General features: G+C 34.0%; 1 protein-coding gene across 1 annotated transcript in view; it reads left to right on the forward strand.

Annotated features, from left to right (window-relative positions):
* LOC128551929 (uncharacterized) overlaps positions 1-24,033 on the forward strand; it is a 65,667-nt gene extending 41,634 nt beyond the window's left edge. Inside the window, exons 39-61 of the mRNA XM_053532887.1 lie at positions 1,848-2,014; positions 2,456-2,668; positions 2,892-3,047; positions 3,298-3,312; positions 3,588-3,838; positions 5,567-5,804; positions 6,505-6,716; positions 7,156-7,244; positions 7,462-7,531; positions 7,719-7,904; positions 9,322-9,843; positions 10,499-10,660; positions 11,058-11,334; positions 12,122-12,309; positions 12,734-13,012; positions 13,467-13,638; positions 13,778-13,902; positions 14,271-14,335; positions 14,689-14,849; positions 18,197-18,311; positions 18,546-18,574; positions 21,586-21,886; positions 23,406-24,033. Of these exons, the coding sequence (XP_053388862.1) occupies positions 1,848-2,014; positions 2,456-2,668; positions 2,892-3,047; positions 3,298-3,312; positions 3,588-3,838; positions 5,567-5,804; positions 6,505-6,716; positions 7,156-7,244; positions 7,462-7,531; positions 7,719-7,904; positions 9,322-9,843; positions 10,499-10,660; positions 11,058-11,334; positions 12,122-12,309; positions 12,734-13,012; positions 13,467-13,638; positions 13,778-13,902; positions 14,271-14,335; positions 14,689-14,849; positions 18,197-18,311; positions 18,546-18,574; positions 21,586-21,886; positions 23,406-23,469 (4,057 nt within the window). The 3' untranslated portion in view covers positions 23,470-24,033. The remainder of the gene's footprint in view (positions 1-1,847; positions 2,015-2,455; positions 2,669-2,891; positions 3,048-3,297; positions 3,313-3,587; positions 3,839-5,566; positions 5,805-6,504; positions 6,717-7,155; positions 7,245-7,461; positions 7,532-7,718; positions 7,905-9,321; positions 9,844-10,498; positions 10,661-11,057; positions 11,335-12,121; positions 12,310-12,733; positions 13,013-13,466; positions 13,639-13,777; positions 13,903-14,270; positions 14,336-14,688; positions 14,850-18,196; positions 18,312-18,545; positions 18,575-21,585; positions 21,887-23,405) is intronic.
* Positions 24,034-24,863: the final 830 nt, after the last annotated feature.

The following is a 24,863-nucleotide window of genomic DNA, read 5'->3' on the forward strand; positions in this document are numbered from 1 at the left end:
CCCCCACCATGAGTGGTTGGGGCATATAGTTTAAATGTGGTCTTGTCCGTGCGCCCGTGCGTCTGTCGGTGCGTCCGAAAACAGTTGACGATGCGCCTAGTTAAAAAAATATTTTATATAAATTGACGAATATTTGAGTCTGTATCATGACATAAACTTGCGTACCTCATATTTTTCGTTTGGTTCCGCCCTCTATTGTTAGAGTTAAAGAGTCAAAACTGCACTTTTTCACATTGTGACGCGCCTACCTAAAATGTTTTTGATATAGGTTGATGAAACCTTGCATGAGTCTTTATCATGATATGAACTTGCACACTTCCTATTTTTCATCTGGCTCCGCCTTCTTTTTCCGAGTTTTAGCCCCAGAAATTGTCAAAAGTGCACATATTCACCTTGTGACACGCCTAGCTCAAAATGTATTTCATATAAATTAATAAAACATTGCATGAGTCTTATCATGATATGAACTCGTGCATTTCCTATTTTTCGTCTGGCTCCAACCCCCTATTTCGAAAGTTATAGCCCCTAAAATAATAACCAAAAAAACACACATTTCACCTAATGAAAGCATTTGATGTAAATTCCTGAAACTTTGCATGAGTCCTTATCATGATGTGATCTTGCACATTTGGCATTCTTCTTGAGTTTTTAGCGTCAATTGCAGTGTAAAGGCCGTTGAAATAGCAAATATAGTCGATTTTTTGTTTGTGATGCTCATAGCTCAAAAAGTATATGGCCTATTGTAAAGAACCCTTTTTATAAAATGTTTTTGAGGCTATACCCCCTAAGACTGCAAACATTTTAATTATTGTCCCTTACTTGTGACAAATGTACCAGTGGGGGTTGGGGGGGAACACTGTGTCCTACAGACACATTCTAGATCTCGTTACCGCCCACAGCCAGTGAAATACTCATATTATCCTATTTAAAACTAGTTTATCTGAAATGTGAATTAAAAGAAATAAAACATTACATTCAGGATGTAACTAATTAAATGACTTTTAAATGTAATAAAAATGTATTTTCTATTACTCATTTCTTGTAAGTATAAGATGCAGAAAAATGTTTATGTCACAATTATTATGTAAAGCTGTTGCCAGCATTTTTGCGATTACCAAACAACTGCATAAATTACAATTAACAATAAATGGCGCCGGATTTATTTTCATTTGTACGACAAAACGAAATGTGTTTTTGCCATGTTCGTGCTTAGATAACTCTTGAATATGAATGGGAAAAAGATGTATACCGACAACATTTATTTGTTTATTTCTCACAACATGACTAAAGTATAATGTCTTGTCTGCTAGTAGCTTGCTTATATTAACTATATACCTCGCGTGTAATGAAAGTTTTAACCTTATTTGAATTACTCTTGAGTCCGCTTGCAGGAAAATCTTATACTCTTGAGTGATTGAGTCAAATGAGACGATATGGTCGTGATACCAGTTGGGGTCTAACCTACGACTTCCAGATTGAACGACCGGCCCCTTAACTACTAGAACATCGTTCAGTTTCCTCTGTTGCGTACTAAATGATCATACACAGTTTTGTGTTGTTATTTTGTAATGGTCGTAATCATTGTTTATTTTGGGACTTAATACCGCACACACTGTTCTCCATTCTAAGGGTAATCATTAATTATTTGGAATCAGCATGCTTTGTTCAGCGTTAAATTCAATTTAAATAGCTCATTTGTTATCGTTCCTGGGTCATGGAGTTAAATTAAGTTTACTTACTTAACAGTCTAGTACTACATATTTTTACCAAATGAAACCAGCTAGAGGTGACAATTGTAAGTATATGTATCTTTTAAACGCTCTAAATAAATTAATCAAACATTACAGTAAAGTCTATCGGACAAATGGCGCCGACGGCATGGGACAGGGTAATGGTAGTATTTTGATTGATGATCTTAATTGCATTGGTACGGAGGATGACATTTCTGAGTGTAGATCAAGGGAATGGGGAGTCCATAACTGTGAACATTCTGAAGACGTTGCAATTACTTGTGGTAAGTTAAAGATATACACAAAAAAGTAACAGTCAAACATCATCTTAAATGCCTATAAAGATGGATTATTAAATGCTCTTGTCATTTGGTTTGGTGTGTTGATTACATAACAGTATGATCATATAATAGTAAATCATCTTGCAGCTCTTAAAGTTGTTAGGAATTATGACAATTATTATGTACACGTTTTCCTGTACACATGTTTCCGTTTTATACAAAATATGAGCTTCTTTCAATTTGCTTTATGTTAATTCATTGTGTTCTTATTGTTTTCATTCAGAATAGATTATCCTGAATACACTTTAACAATATTATTATAACTATATTATCATATAACGACGAATGCTTATGCTTTATTATTACATGCATACAACGTACATACAAATGAAAGACAGATTTAGTTTTTATAAACTGCATTATGATATTTTATTTTGCGTTTAGATTACATAGAAAACATTGATCCATGCAAACCAAAGGAAAACATCAGACTACCAAACCTTGAAGTTCGCTATGCTAATATACATACTGCTGAACTGCAAAGGAGATATAATGATTCTAAATTGCCACTTCGGTGGTATAATGTTGGAAACAATACCTTTCCTGAAAAAGCTCAGTTAGACCACTGTGGAACTCACTTTCCAATATACAGCAAAGGTAATGACAGAAATTATGGTACTAGAGTTGGTAATTTATCAAAACCAATACACTATATACTTTTATATACTTATATATACTTTTCGAGTTTAAGATATATTTTATAGAAAGGTTAATTAGAAATACCTAACCAAATAGGAAGGTTTTAGGCATAATATTATGTTGCACTGAAAACTGAAACATTCCTCGTAAAATATTTTAGCAAATTTCTTTTTTTGTAAAGACCAAGTGCCCGACCAAATAGATCCAGTCACTATTAAAGCGACTCAAGTAGGAAATTCAAGTGTGAATTACGAAATACTCGCAAAACACTGCAGCAACGGTGATTACGTTTACAGACTTGGCCCAACTCACAACGATCAAAGTGGATACTGTTTTGGTAATTATTTCTGCTGCTTCTTCACTCATGATTCGTCCGACATTTTGGACACATCGTAACTTGAAGTTGTCAATTGCGAATTGTTAAAAAAGATATGTCACATATTATTACATTTCTTGTAAATGATTATGTGTATTTATTGTCATCGCTATGATTTTTAGCAAATACTATTAGTAAAGCATTTCTTCCTTTATTCGAATTATAAGAATTTATTGTGCATATTGTATTAAAGGTTGTGTTTTTATTACAGGTATCGGATCTAAAGGTATGTTACGTCTTTGTAAACCCGCTCATTCAAATGTCTACATTCGTTCCTACGAATAGTCAGTTACTTATTATTTCTGTATTATATTTCTTTCCTTGTCTGAACCTTAATAAGGTCGTGTATAAAATTGCGGAAGCGTTCAAGCACAAGAATGCAGTTGTTGAATGAATTTGAATACAAATGTAAGTTTCAAGCTATAAAGAGCTGAAACAAATTGGATCGAAACTTTCGTTTGATAACCGGAGCGGCTTTATAGATCAAAGTTTTTATTTCAGAACCCCCGCCAAACTTCGTTGCGAAAAAGGTTTCTGTAATACTGAAGGCTAATAATGAAACTGTTTCCTTTCAATGCAAATTTGAACTACCAGATAAAAACGGGAGCCATCTCTTTTATCAAGTCCAGTGGATTATAACAGGAAATTATGATGCAATTCTAACAAAACAGTATTATGATAGAACTAGGCTTGATGAATTAGATCTCACTGACAAAGATTTTGAAGACAACAATATTGGACTTGGTGTGAATGTAAGTAGTTATGTGTTATATTGACACTGGTAGATATGATAATAATCGCTCAATGTGCTCATTGAGCTCGTTGAAATATTGGAAACTGTTCTTATTTACTTACAAGCTATATTTACACTTGCAAAAACTAAGTCATTATGGCTACTTTCAAACTTAAGCGATAGCGGAAAACCCAAGAGGCCATTTTGGATATTATATGAGACACGGAGGGGCAAAAAGATTTACGACCTTCTGAAGGCAGGTTATATCTTCCTCGCGGGACAAGGCATTGCTATACTATATTGCAGTGAGAGGCTATTTACTAAAATTCAACGAACTTGATCATGCGGCCACAGAGGCCCCAATAACGGATTACTGTATTTGACAGTTAAACGTTACTTACTCTATTCAGTTCATTAATGCAATAAATTTGCTCAGTGACGTAAAACAGATTTTGTCTTTGTGTCAACAAAACATTCCTGTTATTTTCATAATAGTGAATTTTGATTTAAGCATTCGGCATTTTACATTTCGTTTTTAAGCTCACCTGAGCCAAAGGCTCAAAGTGAGCTATTGTGATCGCTCACCGTCCGGCGTCCGTCCACACTTTCCTTTAAACAACATCTCCTCCAAACCACAAAGCCAATTTTGATGAAACTTCACAGGGATGATCCTTGGAGGGTCTTCTTTAAAAATTATTCAAAGAATTGAATTCCGTACAGACCTCTAGTTGCCATAGCAACCGAAAGGAAAATCTTTGAAAATCTTCTTGTCCAAAACGACAAGGCCTAGGGCTTTGATATTTGGTATGTAGCATCATCTAGTGGGCCTCTACCAAGATTTTTCAAATAAATCCCTAGGGTCAAATATGGCCCCGCTCCGGGGGTCAAATGGTTTATATAGACTTATATAGGGAAAACCTTTGAAAATCTTCTTGTCAAAAATAAAAGGGCCTAGGGCTTTGATATTTTGTGTGTAACATCATATAATGGGCCTCTACAATTAGTGTTCAAATTATTTCCCTGGGGTGAAAAGAGGTCCTGCCACGGGGTTAACTAGTTTTACATAGACATACAAATGTATATAGAGGAAAAAAAACTTTAAAAGTCTTCTTGCCTGAAACTGCAAGGCCTATGTTTTTGATATTTGGAATGTTGCATTGCCTAGTGGTCTTCTACCAAAATTATTCAAATTAAGCCCCTGGGGTGAAAAAGGCCCTGCCCTGGGAGTCCCAAGTTTTACATAGACTTGTATAGGAAAACTTTTTGAAAATCTTCTTGTCTGAAAGTTCCTGGCTTATGCCTTTGACATTTTGTATGTATCATTGCCTAGTTGAACTCTTACAAGATTGTTCGAATTATGCCCCTAGGGTGAAAAGGGGCCCTGCCCGGGGGGTCACTTAACCTATGAGTTATATAGGAAAACGCACTTCATAAATTATCAGATCATATTTCCTAGACTGTTTAATTATATTTACTTGATGACCCCAAGTGATAAGGGTCACCCAAATGTGACCTTGTCCTACTGACCTACTTTCTTGTTTTTGAAGCTTCAGCAAAGACATTTGTTCAAGCAAGCAACTTAACTCAGGTGAGCGATTTAGGGCCATCATGGCACTCTTGTTTATTTTCTTTGCAACATGTTTCTCTGGCAATATAATTCATGCATTATTGAAAGTCTAACACTAACTACAATGGCAAAATTGATACTGAAACTGTGAAATATTTGATTGTTTCTTTTTTAATATAGATAACTTGTGCAGTCAGAGCATTCAAAAAACCAAAAGGACAGCCAGGTCCGCTTTCAAGTTTTTCTAAGCCATACTTTGCTGGATTTATTATTCGCAATCCTGAAATTAGTCTTAGAAAAGGTGAGACAAAAGCAATAGAAGTCGTCAACAGAGTGCCATTATTTTGCCCTGGATTCCCAGATTTTATATGTAACGTGCAATTACAACACATGATACCAAATGATGACAAATGTTCCAGTAAGTATTTGTTGAAAAAACATTTTCACAAAAATGTCACAAGGCCAAGTAAGTTTATAGAACCGTATGGTTACACATATAGACATAAAACGAAATTCAATATGTATTTCACTTCTCCTATAATAAATTAAATACATTAACTTTTGTGAAACTCTTTTACATTGATTGATTCTAAAAGGTCCATTCTGTAATGAACTATTTAATGTTTCAATAATGTGTAATAAACTTTGATTGTAATATATGTTCTCTCAAATGCATTTCTGAATAATGTAATTTTGTACAATACCCATGCTGAATATTTAATTATAACATGACTTTCTGTGTCATACCTCCAATATCAGGGACCACAATGGAAATAAGAGGAATCTTTTCCTCCTTTTTGTGTTATCCCCGGTATTGGTTAGCATTACAAGGCTTTTATTTCATATAATTTATCTATGTCATGCCATATTTCTTGTCTGATGAAGTTCACAAATGGTATATGCCATTTGTTTTAAACTGCTATGTTATGTACACTTGTGCCAAATAAAACTACTACTACTACTATAATCCATGGCATTTATTGTTGAATTATTCTAATCTTTATTATTATTACCATTGTTATATATCTTTATATGAAATGTATAATGTTACATGTAAACATAATTGAAATTTTGATACTCATCAGCAGAATTACCTTATTTTCATTCTGTTTTACAAGGTAAAGGATCTTTCTCAGAAAGATCCTGTGTGACGATACTTTCGAAGGATTCATATAACAATGTCTCAACCGTTAAAATCACTACTTCTGAGACTGGACAATACGGCGTGTATGGACATTTTAAAGTGAACTTGGTTTACAATCCGAATAATGTCCTTCCCATCGGCTTGCCAAAAATCTGGCAAAAAAGATATAAATTGCCGACTGTAAATGTATGTTTTACACATATATAGTTAATTGTTACACAACATTTCCGCTTCCTGTGTATTGTATCTTATATTATTGATCTTTAATTCTTTGAAACTAATCTTAAATATTCCGTTAATTTTTGATATATAAAATAGTCTACGTATAATTCGCACGCTATTTTTAAGGAAGAAGGTTGCCGGTCGTACACATAAACCTTTTCTACATTCTTGACAATCTATGACTAGCACGAAATAGTTTTACTGTAATTGTTACTTGTATTTGTTTCTAAACAATAGGTAAATTATACATGGTACGGAAATTTAAAAATAATAGCTTCTTATGAGAAATACATAATGGTCGTCTGCATCTTATTCATGAACCCTACCAAATGATTCTTGTTTCCTTGTTCTTGTTGTTCTGTCGATACACAGAACTGTTATGGTTAAATTAAATATTGTGCAGGTTGAAGTTTTTCCAGAAGAAGACAGGTCCTGGCGGAAAACGATATGTAGTGCTAGAAACGACCCACATATGCAAACGTTCGACAACACGTATGTACGAAGACTATTATACTTTAGTTATCACAGTCAGCAGAATAGCTTGATTTAAGCATCAGTTCAGACAGTAACAGAAAGATAGTTTCTCGCTTCCTTGTCTACATGAACTGAAAATGTAGTGTCTTTATATCGGTTGTTTAATTATATACATGATACTGTGGGATAATCTCGAACACATGCATAAGTGATGAAGGCTTTTTGTTGTTTCCAGACGATATGAACACCATGCAAATGAAGGTGAATACATTCTATACAGACACGTTAATTTTAAAAATGTGGAGGTATGTATACTATTAGTATAGTATAATGACTCAATGTCATTCATGCTAACAGAATGTAAAATTGCATGCACATGAATTCATCAGAAAAAATAAGGTTTGATCAGTATATAGTAAGTCAAAGACTTTTCAGATTCAAAATATTCTCCTTCTTTTCAAAAAATCTATGAATTTATTACTTCGTTTACAGATACAGCATAAAATTGCCTCCTGTACTGGATTAACTTCACCTGCAAAGTGCAACTGTGGTGTAGCCGTTCGCGCCGGGGGCGACGTTTATGTAATAAACGTTTGTGACAGATTATTAGACATTGGATACAAAAGATGCGGAGACAAAGCCTTGACAGTAAAAAAAGACAATGACTTTACATATACAGTAAGAGGTTTATGATGTATGACCTTATTTTAATAGATTTATGACGATAATAGTTTTCAGAAGCATTTATACATTTTAGTAGTTTTTATCACACTTTTAAAAAGTTCCGCTTAGCTCAGTAGGTAGAGCGTCGATCTACGGACCGCGGGGTCGTGAGTTCGATCCTCGGGCTGGGCATATGTTCTCAGTGACTATTTGATAAACGACATTTGCGGAGAACAGGTTTGTACTGGTACATAATCCAGGAACACTGGTTAGGTTAACTGCCCGTCGTTACATGACTGAACTACTGTTGAAAACGGCGTTAAACCCAAAACAAACGAACAAACAAACTTTTAAGTAAACGTCCATACAGGTTATAACATTCGATTTATTTATCTCGGTTCTAGCTATAAAGTAGAAGTAGTACTTATTGTTTTCAAAACATAAGTATGAAGTTAAAAAGCTTTGAAGTACATGCAAATGTCCATACATCTCTCAAAAGTAGATATATTTTTAATATTTCAACCGTAAGTGTATATATATGAGCATCTGATATTTTCATATAAAAGAAAATGTTGTGATCGAGAAACTGTAACTCGTCGACTTAGACATGTAGAGCAGAAACATCAAATGGACATAATATATTGGATATTTATTTTATTTTGGTGTATTCTATTTTACATTCAACAATGCTCTCAATTGCTAAAGACTGGTCCATTAGACTGTTCGCTAAAGATATAGAACATCTGGAAAAGTCTGATAACCTTCAAATTCATACTAAAGTATGTCAATATTTAAGCTCTGACCCGGACTTGAACCTATGAGCTCTTACACCTTAGGCAGTCACTCTTCCACTCCGCTAAAAAGCAGTATCCAAAGCTGGGCAGTATAAGCGCACTCTTGTTCTGTACCAGACTACATTAGGTTAACTGGAACAATTTTGTGATACTAACATGTTCGGAGTACTACGGATTTTTAGCATATTGACTGCACGCTTTTCTCTATACGTGTTAATTAGAGTATGAACTTACTAACTGTTAATACCAGTGGAGTATAACTTACGCCGATTCTTTTATATTTGTTGTTGTTTTAGCAGCAGGCAAACGACAAAGACAGCAAGCTTTATCAGAACTCTTGTACGGCCTATAACTAGAGACAGCTTTCGGTTCGATTTTGCGACTTGAGGCTTTAAATTGTGAGAAAATACCAGGTGTCCGAATGTGCGTTATTTAGGACACTAGACAGCAATGTTGTAGTGCTACCTATCTTATGTTAGCCAGCTGGATGTCAGCCTTACATGAAATTATTGTACATCCACTGTCGGTTTCGAACCAGCGCCCAGTTCGGAGAGGCAACTGATTATATTTTAGTAATGTACCAAACCATATATCATAACAATTTAATTTCTTGTTATAAAATTAAGTATCCGTTTTAGATATATTTACCATACGGAACAGCAGTAAGAGCCAGGATAGATAACCAACCTTGGATGGGCATGGAAGGCGGCAAAATCCTTGATATTACTGTGTTGCCATCCGTTCATGATAATGCAAATAGTACAGGTCTATGTGGATCTTTGAATAAAAATGGAACTGATGATTTCAAGCACAGATACCACGGAAGCATCTTAAGTAATGAAACAGTAAATGTTTTTATAAATAGCTGGAAAGCTACATCTGAGGAGAGTTTATTTTCGTCATCAAATGTACAAAAAATGCAACTAGACAGATGGGTTTTCCCCTCATGTATGTGCCAACATGAATCTATAAAAGCGCATGCTATAACAACATGTGATAGGAGTGTTGCTGAATGCACTCCTGGTGCCCAGACGGGAGAACACAGCTGTGGAGGTTTGTCTTCTGCACGTACGCGAAGGTCAGTTTCAAGAAGACCAAATATTCCTATAGTCAGACAGACATCGCATTATTCCAAGGTTCGTCAGCATCACCTAAAGAAGGTAATAAGAAACTCCATTTCGACACTTTGAACCCAAACAAATAGTAAACAGTGAGTTAGTTGACGTATTGATTTATTTTTTTATTTAGAGTATTTTGTTATTATACTATAGCTACGCCAACATTAAATCGCCCCTATTGGATGCACGCACGTATTGAATGTACAATATACTGACTAAAGGTTAGGGTTAGGATTACAATAGGTTTAATAGTGTACATTCAATGCATGCGTACACTCAGTGTGGGATATTTGATGTCGACCGATTTATTTACAAAACATTATTTGTCTTTATTCAATAATAACTACTTATAGATCACTGTTGCATCGCATCTTGTGAAAAGTGTGACTAGTTACTTTATACTGAAAGAAGAAACTATTGTTCGGATGCAAACATACACAGAAAGTACATTAACTGTTGTAGCTATGTTTCGAACCAACAGCAATAGATCCTTAAAATGATTACAGTATCGATATATTTTAAGTTTTGGCAAGATACAAAAACTGTTACATATCTGTTTTATTTGAACATATATAAATCATATTTGTAAATATCGCCTCATTGTTGGGGAATAATATTATATTACAACTAAATGCAATAGACAATTTCAGCTTTTCATGATGATAAACATATTAACCAGTAAATTAATTTTCTCTAGAGAAACAGTGAAAGTGAAGGAGACGGAATTGTTTGGACGCAAGCTTCAGCTGAAAAACATTGTAATGATTACTTTGATTCATTGAAGGCATTTGATCTTTGTTCTAAATTGCCAGCAACACATACACATATCTCTGTTGCAAACTGTGCTTTAGATATACAGGTATATACTGATAGAAAAATATTTCCAGTATTACTAGATATTTTACATTCAGTTATTTATATACAGGATACATTTTAATGATAATACTCTAGGAGCGGCATCGACTGCGATTCATTTTTGCTACGAATTTATATTCAAAACATTTTTTTATAATATTTTAAAAGTTATTTATAATTTCTATACATGTTTTCTGTCAACCTGGAATTGGCTATCACACATGATATTTTTGTCTAGTATACCTTTAAAAACTAATTAATTAACAAAATAAATGTGAATAAAATTCAGCATTGTGACTTTTCTTGTTGGACTTCATTTATCAATGAAAGTTTTTAGTTATTGTTAGTGACTGTTTTCTATGTAAAATGACGGTGTTGAAGCACTTCAATTTATTGTTTAGCTAACAAACAACACAGAGTGGACATCAATATCACGCCAGTCAATGCAGGATACATGCACCACAGAAATCCATAGAAATGCAAGCGTGAGACAACAAGTATTTGCGGAAGTTACGAAAGTTACGAACACGTCGTCTCCTACCTTGGCAAAAAACACAAATGCCACGACTCCATCCCAAGTTGAGATTCAAGAAATAGAACATATTGAAAAATTAGTTCAAGAAATAAAGGAAATAACTTGCTTAAACAATTGCTCTGGAAATGGACTCTGTGAAAATGGTAAAACAATTTTAGATTTGAATATTCTATAATAATGTAATGTTTTTTACTCCGACGGCTGTTTAGATTGCACGTACGTCTTTAGAACTTTTATAATATCGGCAATAACATTAAATTGCATCTTCTATCCGCATCATATTGTGTACTACATAGCTGGGCCACAAAACGCTTGCAAGTCTAATCCATGTCTTTGGTCAATGTAAATGAAATAAAGCTATTGATATGTGCATTGGTGTAGATAAGCACAATGGTGTGACAGATTAAGATAGTTCTGCACGTTTGATTAACTGGAAAACTTAGAATAATGCCTGGTAGTTGCTATAGGAAAATAATATCTTTAATGACATTTTCAGAGGACCGTTCTAACTGAAATCAAGCACACGAACTTGTTTCATTGGTTGAACTTTTTTCGAACAAATCGATGCTCTGACAAAATATGATATAATAAATTTCCACATTAAAGAACATATTTGTTTCGTTTCACATGTCGTGCAGAACGTCTTTAATGCACAACTTAAACATTTTCACTGTTCCTCATAACATACAATCATAAAATCAATAAGCCTTAAGAACATCTTGCGGCATTCCTCTTCTAAACTTTTGTATTAATTTATACAGTTTTAACACGTTTGATCTCTGTTTCAAGATATTTTTTTGGTCTCCTTTTCCTCGTCATCCCATGCTGTTTACTGTGTAAATTTCTGGCTACTATCTATCTATCTATCTATCTATCTATATAACAAAAATAATTTTCTTGTTGAATAATATAAAAACGGTACTTTTAAAGGCATCTGCAAGTGCGACGAACACTTCGGGGCATCTGACTGTTCGCTTGATGTTAAGACGGCACCTCGTCTTGTTGGTTTAATTGACAATGGGATGTGTGATGAAAAGGATGGAAAGTGTACACACACTTACGTATTTGGGGAAGTCTTTTTCGGATCAAATGTAACATGTCGACTGCGGAAGTTCACCGTAAGTCTAAAATGATAAACGCGTCAAACACATATTTATGAGTAGTACTTGTTTTGTACCCACTTTTGTCGCTTGTGAGTTATAAACGGATTTTTAACATCTCATCGAAAATTATTTATAAAAAAGTTGTATTCAATTATTACAAACCGAAACGAGCAAAGCAATGATAAAAATGTACAAATTACGCATGGGGTTTACAACGCTTTTACGACAATTCGTATAAAAAATGATCTTACTTAACTCGAGTGGAAAATATCAGTGAAATATTATACAAACCTTTCTAGATGCATTTCGTTAGTATTTACATATTAGGCTGTTATAAGATTATTTTCTTACTTAAATATGTACATGAAGATAGAGAAATTAGATTATTGATTTCACATTGTTTTTGTACTGCACTTTTTCAAAACCAATTGTTTTCCAGTTTGGTGTCGGCGAATCAGTCCAACTTAGTGATAAAGAATTTAACATTCACGGGAGAGCAGACACCCTTATTGAGGCATGGTGTCCGATAGAACATATTCGGGAAAAGCGATCCGTTTCAAGGGACCAACCGTCTGAATTTGCATTTGGCTATCAAGTTTCAGTTAGTAACGATGGAAAGAATTTTCCTGATGACCCATTGAATCTCTACATATATGACTCGACGTGCCAGACATTCGAAAACAAAACGTCAACTGAAATCATGACTTTTAATCTTAGAGTATGTGAACAGAAGTCAGATTCGTTTGAAATAGATTTTTCTATATTGATAAAGACAATATTGATTTTATACTGATTAATATCTTGTTTGTGAAACATCTACAATTGATAGCTTAAACAAGGTAGAGCATAAGTCTTATAAAGTTTTATCCGCTAAAATCTTCCAAATAGGTGACACGGCTACAAACTTGAAGAAATTTAGCTTTACTTTATACGCACGAATTATCATTTTCGATATTTGAAATGTAACAGACATTACATTATGTTGCTTATTTAATCATATGGTGATAAGAGGTTTAAATTGAAGTCCCTTCAAAGAGAAACCGTTTCATCTTCATTAACTATTTTGTCGTTATGAATTATATTTAAAATAATTTTTCAGAAAATGTTAACAATAAAACGAATATTTCAGATTGTTTTAATCAGATATAGTTTAGCTACACTTTTTACCTAAGGTTGGGCACTGTTTTATCGAGGGTTCGTGTGTATATAACGGAACTTTGAATGTCCAGAAGACGATGATATGCGATACTAGAGTTTCAAACTACAGCTGGACTCCAATACCAACAACGACCCTTGCCCCTGCAACAACTCACACAGCTACAATAACTAGGACAACTACGAAATGTTAGTCAATATGTATACTTGTTCAGTATTTCTTACACATTTTATCATGATAAATGACGAAAGAAGTTATCGAATGTACACATTAATAGATTATATTAAAAAAAAACAGTTTTGATTATATCTGTAAATTTATTTGCAGCTGGGGGAGCTGCTGATACAGAAACGTTCCATATAGAAATACGTATAGATATTACCCTTAGTAGTGCAGAAAGTCTTAAAGATTCTACCATTCATCAACGATATTCAAAAGAGACAAAAACCGCTGTAAGTAGTTGGGTCATGCTCATTTAATAAGATAATGAAAGATAAATCAGCCTGTAATTGTTACAGTATATCAGTTGTATTATATATGTAGACGTTTATAAGTCTACTTGAAATTTCTTTCCTAAGGTTGTCATTCCTAAATCATTATACTGCAATAGCTCATTAATTAATGCATATAGTCATAATATTAGCATAATGTTTGTTTGTTAGGGTGACGACATTTAATGAACCGCTTTATATTCCTTCTAAATATAATGAACAAGCTACAAACCTTCTAAGATTTAAGCATAAAACATTATACGCAATCGTTTAAAATTCATTTGTTCTTTATACTTAATGTCATAATTAATACTTTATTTTACACAAAGCTTATGCAATATTATCGACCGATACTTGGCTTGGGATTGAAGAATATCATCATTAATTCCCTAGAGTAAGTGCTTTAATGAGAACTTTGTTGAGATTGCATTATCAATTATGACATATTGAAGAGTAAACTTTTATTTCAAGATTTGAGATATTGATTCCCGTTACAATCTACCAAACTAGATTTAAATTGAATATAAAGATGTGAATATGCTGACTTCCTTACCCAGTTTTAGATGTATTTTATCATCTAACATAATGCAAGTGATTTTCATATGGTCATTAATCCACTCAAAACATTTCAGGTGCTGTGCCATTATACTGAAACATTCAAATTTACTTAAAACTTCGAAATATTAATCGGTTTATTTCCTACATACTTTACCGGTATACGTTTCTTATATATATGTTAAACTTTAGGTCAGGCAGCTTGAAAGTTCAGCATGCTGTTATTGTACAGAAAGATGATTTTGTTGTGAAAGCTTTGTCAGTTGCAGTAGCAAATTTTACACGTGGAGCGAAACTTGAGATGTTTGGAACCGGTTATTCTGTAAGCGATGTAAAAATAGAAGACACAAGAGGTAATATTAGAGATAATAGAGGTTGCGATTTCAATACTTGCGTATATGCAAAATAAAAGTGAGCGTTAACTACAATTGTCTGAAGCATTTAATGAAGTTGCTCCTGCAGGTAAAATAAAACAGTATTAAGACATCATATCAAGTCTTTACAAAAGCATTTCGAGCGAGTAAGGCTAAAATGTGTAAAACTTGCAATATTCTGAGTTTTTGATAACTGAGACGCTTAGAAAAAAGTAACGTAGTATCAAAGGTTTTAAAATAACCTATGATTAATATCTAAGAGTTGTAGTTGGGTAAGATAGAAGAATTTCGATTTCACACATGCAAACATTGTAATTTGTTGCCGTTTGGGTACTCCCTAACATAAAAAGTAAAACTGATATCACCAAAGCAGGATAGAAGAACTATCCGAGACATATCAGAAAATTATATATTAAACCATGGAGAACTTAAATGTGTATACTCGTATTTGAATGCCATTTTCACTTTTATTGTGCCAAAATACTTAGACTTCTGCATATGCTTACAATAGAATGCATTTTTTCAAGCGCCTAATCGATTTGTCCATTGGACAACGAAAGCTCAATATGTAACTTGATAAGTGATCAGTGGTCACTTTAAAAAGAGGGGGTCGCAGTTAGGTGTCTGCGCAAAATGTTTTTTGATTTTCTCTATATTTTATGACAATATACCTACATGTATTAAGTTTCATTCACAAGTGTTACTGTTATCAGTTTTGACTTACTTTTATAGAAATTCACATTTAAAGTGGGTGGGGTAATTTGACATGTAACCAGCCAGGAACACAATCTCCGCCGCGTTTTTAAAAATGGTTCAAACTTTTTACCTGGAACTTTCGTGATAAAATAACTATGCAATGGACATTTACACAACATGTTGCGTTTTAAATTGTCTTGAATACTTTTTTCAACACAGAGCCACAAATTGACCTAATCAAATTTACTGATTTTCAATGGACGAACTTCACCAAAAATCTAAAACATTTTTTATTAGTTGAGATATTTAGGTGTTATTTTCAGCAGATATTGTAAGCTAAATAAACATTAAAATGACAATATATCAGTACACTCTGATTAATATTGGAAGAGTGGTACACTCTCAAACTAGGGACAAGTGGGTGGGGTAAATAAACATGCGAAGCTAAACATTCGAAGCAACACAACTATAGGAATAATAATTTTGCAGTTCAAGAAATGGCCTCAGATTATCTACTACTATCTTAATTATGCCTCTATGAGTGGTGGGGGCATATAGATTTGGTCTTGTCCGTGCATACGTGTGTCTGAGCGTCCGTCCGTCGCCCGAAGTTCTTGACGCACCTAGTTCAAAAAGTATTTGATATAAATTGATGAAAAAATTGCATTAGTTTTTATCGTGATATGTACTTGCGTACCTTTTATTTTTTGTCTGGCTCCGCCCCTTCTTTTCAGAATTATGGCCCCTGACATAGTCAAAAACACATATTTTCACCTTGTGACACGCCTAGCTCAGAAAGTATTTGATATAGATTGATGAAACCTTGCTTGAATCTTAACCATGATATGAACTTGCGCACCTTTTATTTTTCTACGGTCTCTCCCCTTTTCCAGAGTTTGGCCCCTGAAATAGTCAAAAATGCACATTTTTACGTTGTGATGTGGATAGCGCAAAAAGTATTTCATATAAATTGATGAAACCTTGCATGAATCATTATTGTGATATGAACTTGAGCATCTCCTATTTTTCGCCTGACTCTGCCCCCTTTTTCTAGAGTTATGGCCCCTGAAATAGGCAAAAATGCACATTTTCACCTTGTTGTGCGCCTAGCTCAGAAAGTATTACATATAAATTGATGAAACCATGCATGAGTCTTTATCATGATATGAACTTGTCCTATTTGTCGTCTCCTATTTCCAGAGTTATGGCCCCTGAAATGGTTCAAAATGCACATTTTTACCTAATGACGTGCCTAGCTCAGAAAGTTTGATGTAAATTCATGAAGCACTGCATGAGTCTTGATTATGATGTGACCTTGCACACTTGGCATTCTTCTTGAGAACCTTAGCGCTTATTACAGAGTTATTGCCCTTCAAATAGCCAAAATAGTGGATGTTTTGTTTGTGATGCTCATAGTTCAAGAGGTATATGGCCTAGAATGATGAATCCTTTGTATAAAATATTTGTTGAGGCTATATCCCCTTAAAATTGCAAACATGAATATTTGAATTATTGCCCCTTATTTTTGACAAATGTACCAGTGGGGGCACACCATGTGTCCTACAGACACATTCTATATCAAATACTTTCTGAGCTAGGCGTGTCACAAGGTGAAAATATGTGTTTTGGACTATGTCAGGGGCCATAACTCTGGAAATAAGGGGCGGAGCCAGACAAAAAATAAAAGGTACGCAAGTACATATCACGATATAGACTCATGCAATTTTTCATCAATTTATATCAAATACTTTTTGAGCTAGGTGCGTCAAGAACTTAGTGCGACGGACGGACGCTCACATGCACGGACAAGACCAAATCTATATGTCCCTACCACTCATAGAGGCATAATTAAGATAGTAGTAGATAATCTGAGGCCATTTCTTGATCTGCAAAATTATTATTCCTATAGTTGTGTTGCTTCGAATGTTTAGCTTCGCATGTTTATTTACCCCACCCACTTTTCCCTAGTTTGAGAGTGTAACACTCTTCCAATATTAATCAGAGTGTACAGATATATTGTCATTTTAATGTTTATTTAGCTTACAATATCTGCTGAAAATAACACCTAAATATCTCAACTAATAAAAAAATGTTTTAGATTTTTGGTGAAGTTCGTCCATTGAAAATCAGTAAATTTGATTAGGCCAATTTGTGGCTCTGTGTTGAAAAAAGTATTCAAGACAATTTAAAACGCAACATGTTGTGTAAATGTCCATTGCATAGTTATTTTATCACGAAAGTTCCAGGTAAAAAGTTTAAACCATTTTTAAAAACGCGGCGGAGATTGTGTTCCTGGCTGGTTACATGTCAAATTACCCCACCCACTTTGAATGTGAATTTCTATAAAAGTAAGTCAAAACTGATAACAGTAACACTTGTGAAGAAAACTTAATACATGTATGTGTATTGTCATAAAATATAAAGAAAATCAAAAAACATTTTGCGCAGACACCTAACTGCGACCCCACTTTAAGGAGAAAGTAGCCCGACTTTTATCTCTTTTCTTCAGTTTTCAACAATTAAATAAGATTAAATGCGTTATAGTAATATGTAGAAAAAGTGACTTTATGGCGAGAGAGAGAGAGAGAGAGAGAGAGAGCTATTAACACCACTAACTATTTTCTTTGCAGTTGGAAAAGAGTCGGACAAATACCAAAGGCTCCTCCTTTGTGAAAGTTATACCAGTTTACGTCCTTGCGAGAAACATGAAAGTTGTGTACTGGAGAAAGGTTCCCCTACATGCAAGTAAGTTCAAAGACTTTGAGTGAAATTTTCTTAAATGTCATTTAAAGTAGATATGATAATTGTTCAAATTATATACACTATATATTATGAGATATTATTGCATCTTGGAATTGCGCTAGTGTTTACAGTTTTATCTAAAAGATGTATTTCATTATCGCAATATTTTTAAATGTTTACTTTAAGAAAATGAAATAGAACTGCAACTGCCTCAATCTGTCATTTTAACTCTTGCAGAAGAACAGGCGATTCAGTGGTTGACCAAGGTAATACATTACATTATTACACGACTCAACATAAATCGCCGGTCCATTGTTAGCTCACCTGTCACGTAGTGACAATGTGAGCTTTTTTATCGCCCCTCGTCAGTCGTCCGTCGGCGTCCGTGGTTCGTCGTCCGTCGGCGTCCGTCGGCGTCCGTCCGTCCACAATTTCTTGTGAACACGATAGAGAAAACATTTTGCAATTGATCTTAAACAAATTTGCAAACAACTTGTATTGGCATAATATCGCGGTTCATTTCGAACACTGGCCAGATCCCATCATAGGTTCCAGAGTTATGGCCCCTTACAGGGACGAAATTTGCTATTTGGGTTGTGAATACGATAAAAACCACATTTTGCAACTGATTTTAATCAAACTTGCACACAACTTGTATTGGCATAATATCTCAATTCTTTTAGCAGACTGGCCAGGTCCCAATATGGGTTCCAGAGTTTTGGCCCCTTAAGCGGCCAAAATTTGCTATTTTGGCTTTGGCAACCATATAAAGACTTTATTTATGGCTTTATTTGATGCAAATTTGCAAAATATCTTGAGCAATGGATCTTGGATTCCATGATGAATCCGGCAGACCCAATCATAGGTTCCGGAGTTGCGACCCCTGATTGACTCTTGAGAGAGCCAAATTTTGTTAAGTATTACCTTGTGGACACGGTAGAAGTGACATTTAACATTCGATTTTAACCACACTTAGATACAACTTAAGTCACAATAAGATCTTGGTTCCTTTCGAAAACCGTCTAGATTCCTTCATGAGTTTTAGAGTTACTCATCCGAAATATGCAAAATTTTCTATTTTGGCACTTTCAGCCATATAGAGGTTTCATTTATGCTTTGATTTGATACAAACTTTCGCACAGTGATTATCTTGATGATCTCCAGTCCAAGTTAGAAACTGGGTCACATGCGGTCAAAAAGTCAAGGTAAAATCAAAGGAAATGCTTGTTAACACCCTAGAGGCCACATTTATGACCCGTTCTTCATGAAACTTGATCAGAAAATTATCTTCATGATTCCTAGGCTAAGTTTGAAACTTGGTCATATCGGGTCAAAAACTAGGACACTCGCTTAAATCAAAAGAAATGCTTGCTAACAGATTTAAGTAGTTATCGTGAATAACCTTTACCATAACCTATTAACCTAGATTTTTGCTTCTGAAGCTTTAGCAAGGAAATTTGTTCAAGCAAGCAACAAAACTCATGTGAGCGATATAGGGCCATCATGGCCCTCTTGTTTGTACTCTGTGACCGGTCTGTTTTATTTTGCTACAGTATGAAAGTTTATTTCTGACGTTATGTGGTAACATATGTACTGAATGAATTGCCGGCCGAATGTCAAAACCAGCTGCCCATGTTCTTTGTAAATTAAAAGTCTCAAGTGGGTCCTTAAACAAAACTACTTTGTTGCTTGGATCGTAAAACACTTTTCACATACAACAACAAGAATTAACACCAATGCAAGTAATAGAATTGTGAGCTATTTAAAGTAGTCATTTTCCATTTCGGTAAGCATTGTCTCCTAGGCGCAACAAATTTCATAAATTATACAGATACGGAAATACCGTACCCTTCTGTAGTATTTGCTTCCTTTTAATCTTTGTAATTATTGTTTCTATATATTCCGTATATGTTTAATCTGTTTTGATCTATTAAATTTTATCTCGAACCTATTCTTTGCAAATGGGCAGAAACTTTAAGTACACGTTAAAACAGTATAAATGCATGGTTGATTTCGTGTAGTTCTATAATTTGCATAACTTGCAATATTATCGCTTTAGTAATTGTATGATATTACTTACTACTTAATATGCATCTAAATGACATTTTTTAACATACAGTGTAATTATCAAAACTCAAAGTGGACGTTTTTTTTTTTTGCTTTTTATTTTTTGCCTCAAAATAATCTAATTATAGATTTTTATAAACATAATGTAATGCTTAATTTATTTCTTACAAATATTATAAACTTGACGTATAATGAAAGTACTCTTTTCTAGGAAAATAAAGTGATATGTAATAGTTAGCATTGCTGCTCAATTATGAACACAAAAGTAAAGCATTTTATATAATAGTCACTATGTTGGTTTTAAGTTCTTCTACATGATTTCCTTAGGGCTGATGTAATCAAGGTTTTTATTCTTTATCGCATAAGTAATGATGAATTATATTTTGATTGTTAGTTGGGTTTTATTTTCTAAAATGATATACAGGGACTCTTTGCCCGATTGATTACGGCTACTATTTATTTTGCTGGGTTTAACGTCGATTCGACACAATCATAGTTTATACGGCGACTTTCCAGCTTTGATGGTGAAGGAAGACCCTAGGTGCCCCTCCGTGCATTATTTCATCATGAGCGGGCACCTGGGTAGAACCACCGACCTCCCGTAAGCAAGCTCGATGGCTTCCTCATATGAAGAATTCAACGCCCCGAGTGATGCTAGAACCAACATCGATGAGGTTACTAACTCCAAATCACTTGTCCCCTGTGGGTTTGAAACCTCGCTAGGGGTTGTAGAATTCTTTAAACGGAGGAAATTGTCCAGCTGGCTTACGAAAGGTTGATGGTGCTAGCGATGTGCCTGTCCGTGATGGAACACCAGTAATACCTGGCGGAACCTCTGCCGTATGAACTATGGTTGTTTCGATATGCATTTAACTCAACAAAAAATAATAAAACGATAAATATATTGCGTACAATTTTCTCAAAACAAATCTCCGTGACATATTGTTTTGACTTTGGTATTTTAATAGTATTTCAAAGTGGTAACGGCAATGACAGGAAATTCTGTCCTCTAGACATAACAAATGAATGATGTGTCTCTGTACTACGTGATTTTCATATTTCATGTTCTGGGAATTGTTTTTATAAAAAAAAATATATAAAAAAATAACAAGAAAAACGTTCATTGTCTTTTAGAAAAAATATGTTGGATTAACATATTTAAGAATTGAAACAACAGAGTAGTACTTGACATGCATTTATATTTAAACAGGGAAAATGAATAAGATAATAATAATCTCGTCGACAGTAGGAGGTGTATTGATGATCATCGTATTTGCCCTTGTGGTAACAATTTGTTGTAATAGGAAGAAATACAAGAAACACGTAGAAAACCACAAACGAACCACCGAGCAAAACGAGTATCACGATATGAATGACACAGAAATGGTCCAAATACCTCGAGCGAAACACAATTACGGTAGAAGCAGAGGGCATACAGCAGACCAGGACAACCAAGCTTATCAACGTGACGATGGAGATTCTGCTTTCGCAAATACAACAATTAATTCTAGGTATAAATACAGAATGGTACTGTCAAATGAGTTCAAAATGTTATCTTGATTAAGTTAACCTCATCATCTATATATTTTCTAAACAAGTCCACAATTTACTTACAACACAAGCAGTTATATTAATGTTTTGATCTGTTTTTGTTTTCATACGATACATCTTCGTTAAAATAATTATCCTTTAGACGCCAGTTAGGTACGGAATTTTCTGCAATTAAATGTATCAAATTACAAAAATGTACAATTTGCTATAAAGCTTTGCTTACTAAATTTACGAACTCAATGTATTGTGTTTTCGTTTGTATTACAAAACGGTGGAACTAATATTCCATTAATATGTAAATATATCACTAACCATAATGTTAATGATATGGTCTTATAAATGTAGAAACTTACTTTTTATGTGATACATATATACTAGGGTTGTCCCTGAAAATCGCAATTTTTTTATCATTTCAAAAATAAGCCACGCATGGAATAATTATTTTAACTGATGGTATTTCAATGTATACTCGACATGACTATAGAGTTTAAAATTAAATACCTCTCATATTATTTTAGTATTCTTTAAATAATGGACGGCAGTCAGTGCTAGTCGGCACACGCTCAGTTTTCCTCCTACAAAAAGAAGCAGTTTACATTTAAACTCGTGTAACTTACCCGATATACATCTCATAGGATTAAACTTTATATCGTCGCTAATTGCAACGTGTGGCGCGTAATAATATTTCGTTTCAAGTCTTTGACATAACTTGCTTTAAAATGGTTATGTAATTTTGAAAGTAACGGTCGCACGCACTTTCAGAAATTGCGACGTCAGATAAGTTCTTGGCGCAGAAAGTATTAATAAAATATTGTGTAGGTCTCGGTATGACTCCTTCACAAACAAAACGGGAGGTGAATAATTCTGGAGGTCAGGCAAATGTTAGCAGGACACTTGTCTTTACGTGGCACAAACGTCTTAAGGAAGGTTGGGCGAGTGATTCAAAGAGAGGTCGACATAATAATAATCTGATGTCGTCATTTCTGAAAGTGCGTGCGACCGTTACTTTTAAAAGTACTTCACTATTTTAACATAAGTGACGCTAAAGGCTTGCAACGCAAAATAATTAAGCGGCACTCGTTGCCATTAATGACGTCGATATAAATTTTAATCCTGTGAGATGTATATGGGAAAAGTTACATGAATTTAAAAGGAAGCCGCTTTTTTGGTAGGAGGAAAACTAAGCGTGCGGCGACTAGCACTGACTGCCGTCCATTATTTAAAAAATACTCGAATAATATGACAGATATTTAATTTTAAACTCTATAGTCATGTCGAGTATAAATTGAAATAACACCAGTTGAAATAATTATTTGATGCGTCGCTTATTTTCGAAATAATAAAAAAGTTCGCGATTTTCTGGGACAACCCTCGTAGATATATATAAAGATTCTCAATTCTTTTATAAAATTATCAATTATCTTTTCATTTTTATTAATTATATTATATATTATAATTATCTATACTTATACTTTTCAGATTAACGTCAGGATCATACCATGAATCCAAGGACGGTTATATCTATTACACTGGAAAAAACTGATTGAACAAGAAGAATTCACGTTGACCATGCGGATAATATGATTCTAAATGTCTTACAATTTATATTTGTTTCGACTTTACCCACGTACCTCTTGATTTATCATAATGAACTATTGATAGATTAATAGCACTCATACTATTCTTTTTTGTCTCTATACTATATATATTATATTATGGCCTGTTTGATCTTAAGACTGCTATGAGCGAATATGCATTTATATCAATAAAGACAATGATCAAATGTGATAGAAAAAAGCAGCCAGCAGCTCAGTCTTCTCGAATCAATACCCTACTCAACAGTGTATATTTAGGTGAGACTAAGATATCCAGGAACGGCAACACTACAAGCCAAGTAACGCTCTATATTAACATGATTAAAAAGATCCTTCATTTTTTTATCAATTTGCATAATTAAATTCTTTACCATCGATTTTGTTGCAACTTATAGCATAAAATGCAAATGAATTAAATAACGTAAGTATTTGGATGTTATGTTCAAATCGCTTCGCTAATCAGTTTGTTATCATAACCTTTATGATTGCTAATAAACCATGGTTCAAAAGAATCGTCTTACTTTTTTCAGTTAATACAAAGCAGTCTTCAAGTGCCTTTAGGCGGTCGTAAAAAGTAGCCCGTACTTGAACTCAAGTGTTTCGATCATGGGGCTCGATTTAATGTGTATCTAGATCTATTACAGAATTCTGCTTAAGCCGATGGTATGGGATGTTATAAACTGAGTCTGCTATAATTTTGATTGGCTGCATTGCTTCCTTCGTGAGGCTTGTTTTTTTAGGTTTCATTACAATTACATTCTTAAAATGAAATACAATTTCCAAATTTTAGGTCGGAAAGTTATACATTTCAAATTATGGTTTTGTATAGTTCAAACATTTTAGAAATATGGTATTTGAATTTACTCATTGGAAATCAAATATATTATCAACATGCAAGAAAAATAAAAGACATATATCATGTTAAGTCTATCCACACCCTAGGACCGTAATGTAGAAGTTAGTTTGATGGAAAAGTATGAAATTAGGCTCAGATATGGATCAAACTCTATGTGTTAGAATATATGTATCTTTTTTCAATTTGACGCTCATGCGTTCATGTTAAAAGCGCCATCTGGTTGCACCCGATTTTTTACGTCAGTTGCTCGTTTATTTAGACTAAGTCGTAATTTCACTAATGTTTTGGCGATTTCGTTCTTTTTTCCGATTGATCTTTATTATTTTATTTAACTCGTTAAATAAATTCAATATGAAAGAACACTCATGCATTATACTCTTTTTATAACATTTTATTAACAAATAATTATCATATTATACTAAGATAATTGAAAAAAAATGCCTCGAAAAATCAGTTTTCGTCGAACCATAATCATTTTAGGTAACT

Source organism: Mercenaria mercenaria, unplaced genomic scaffold (assembly GCF_021730395.1).
Source record: "Mercenaria mercenaria strain notata unplaced genomic scaffold, MADL_Memer_1 contig_1842, whole genome shotgun sequence".
In the NCBI taxonomy this organism is placed as follows: domain Eukaryota; kingdom Metazoa; phylum Mollusca; class Bivalvia; order Venerida; family Veneridae; genus Mercenaria; species Mercenaria mercenaria.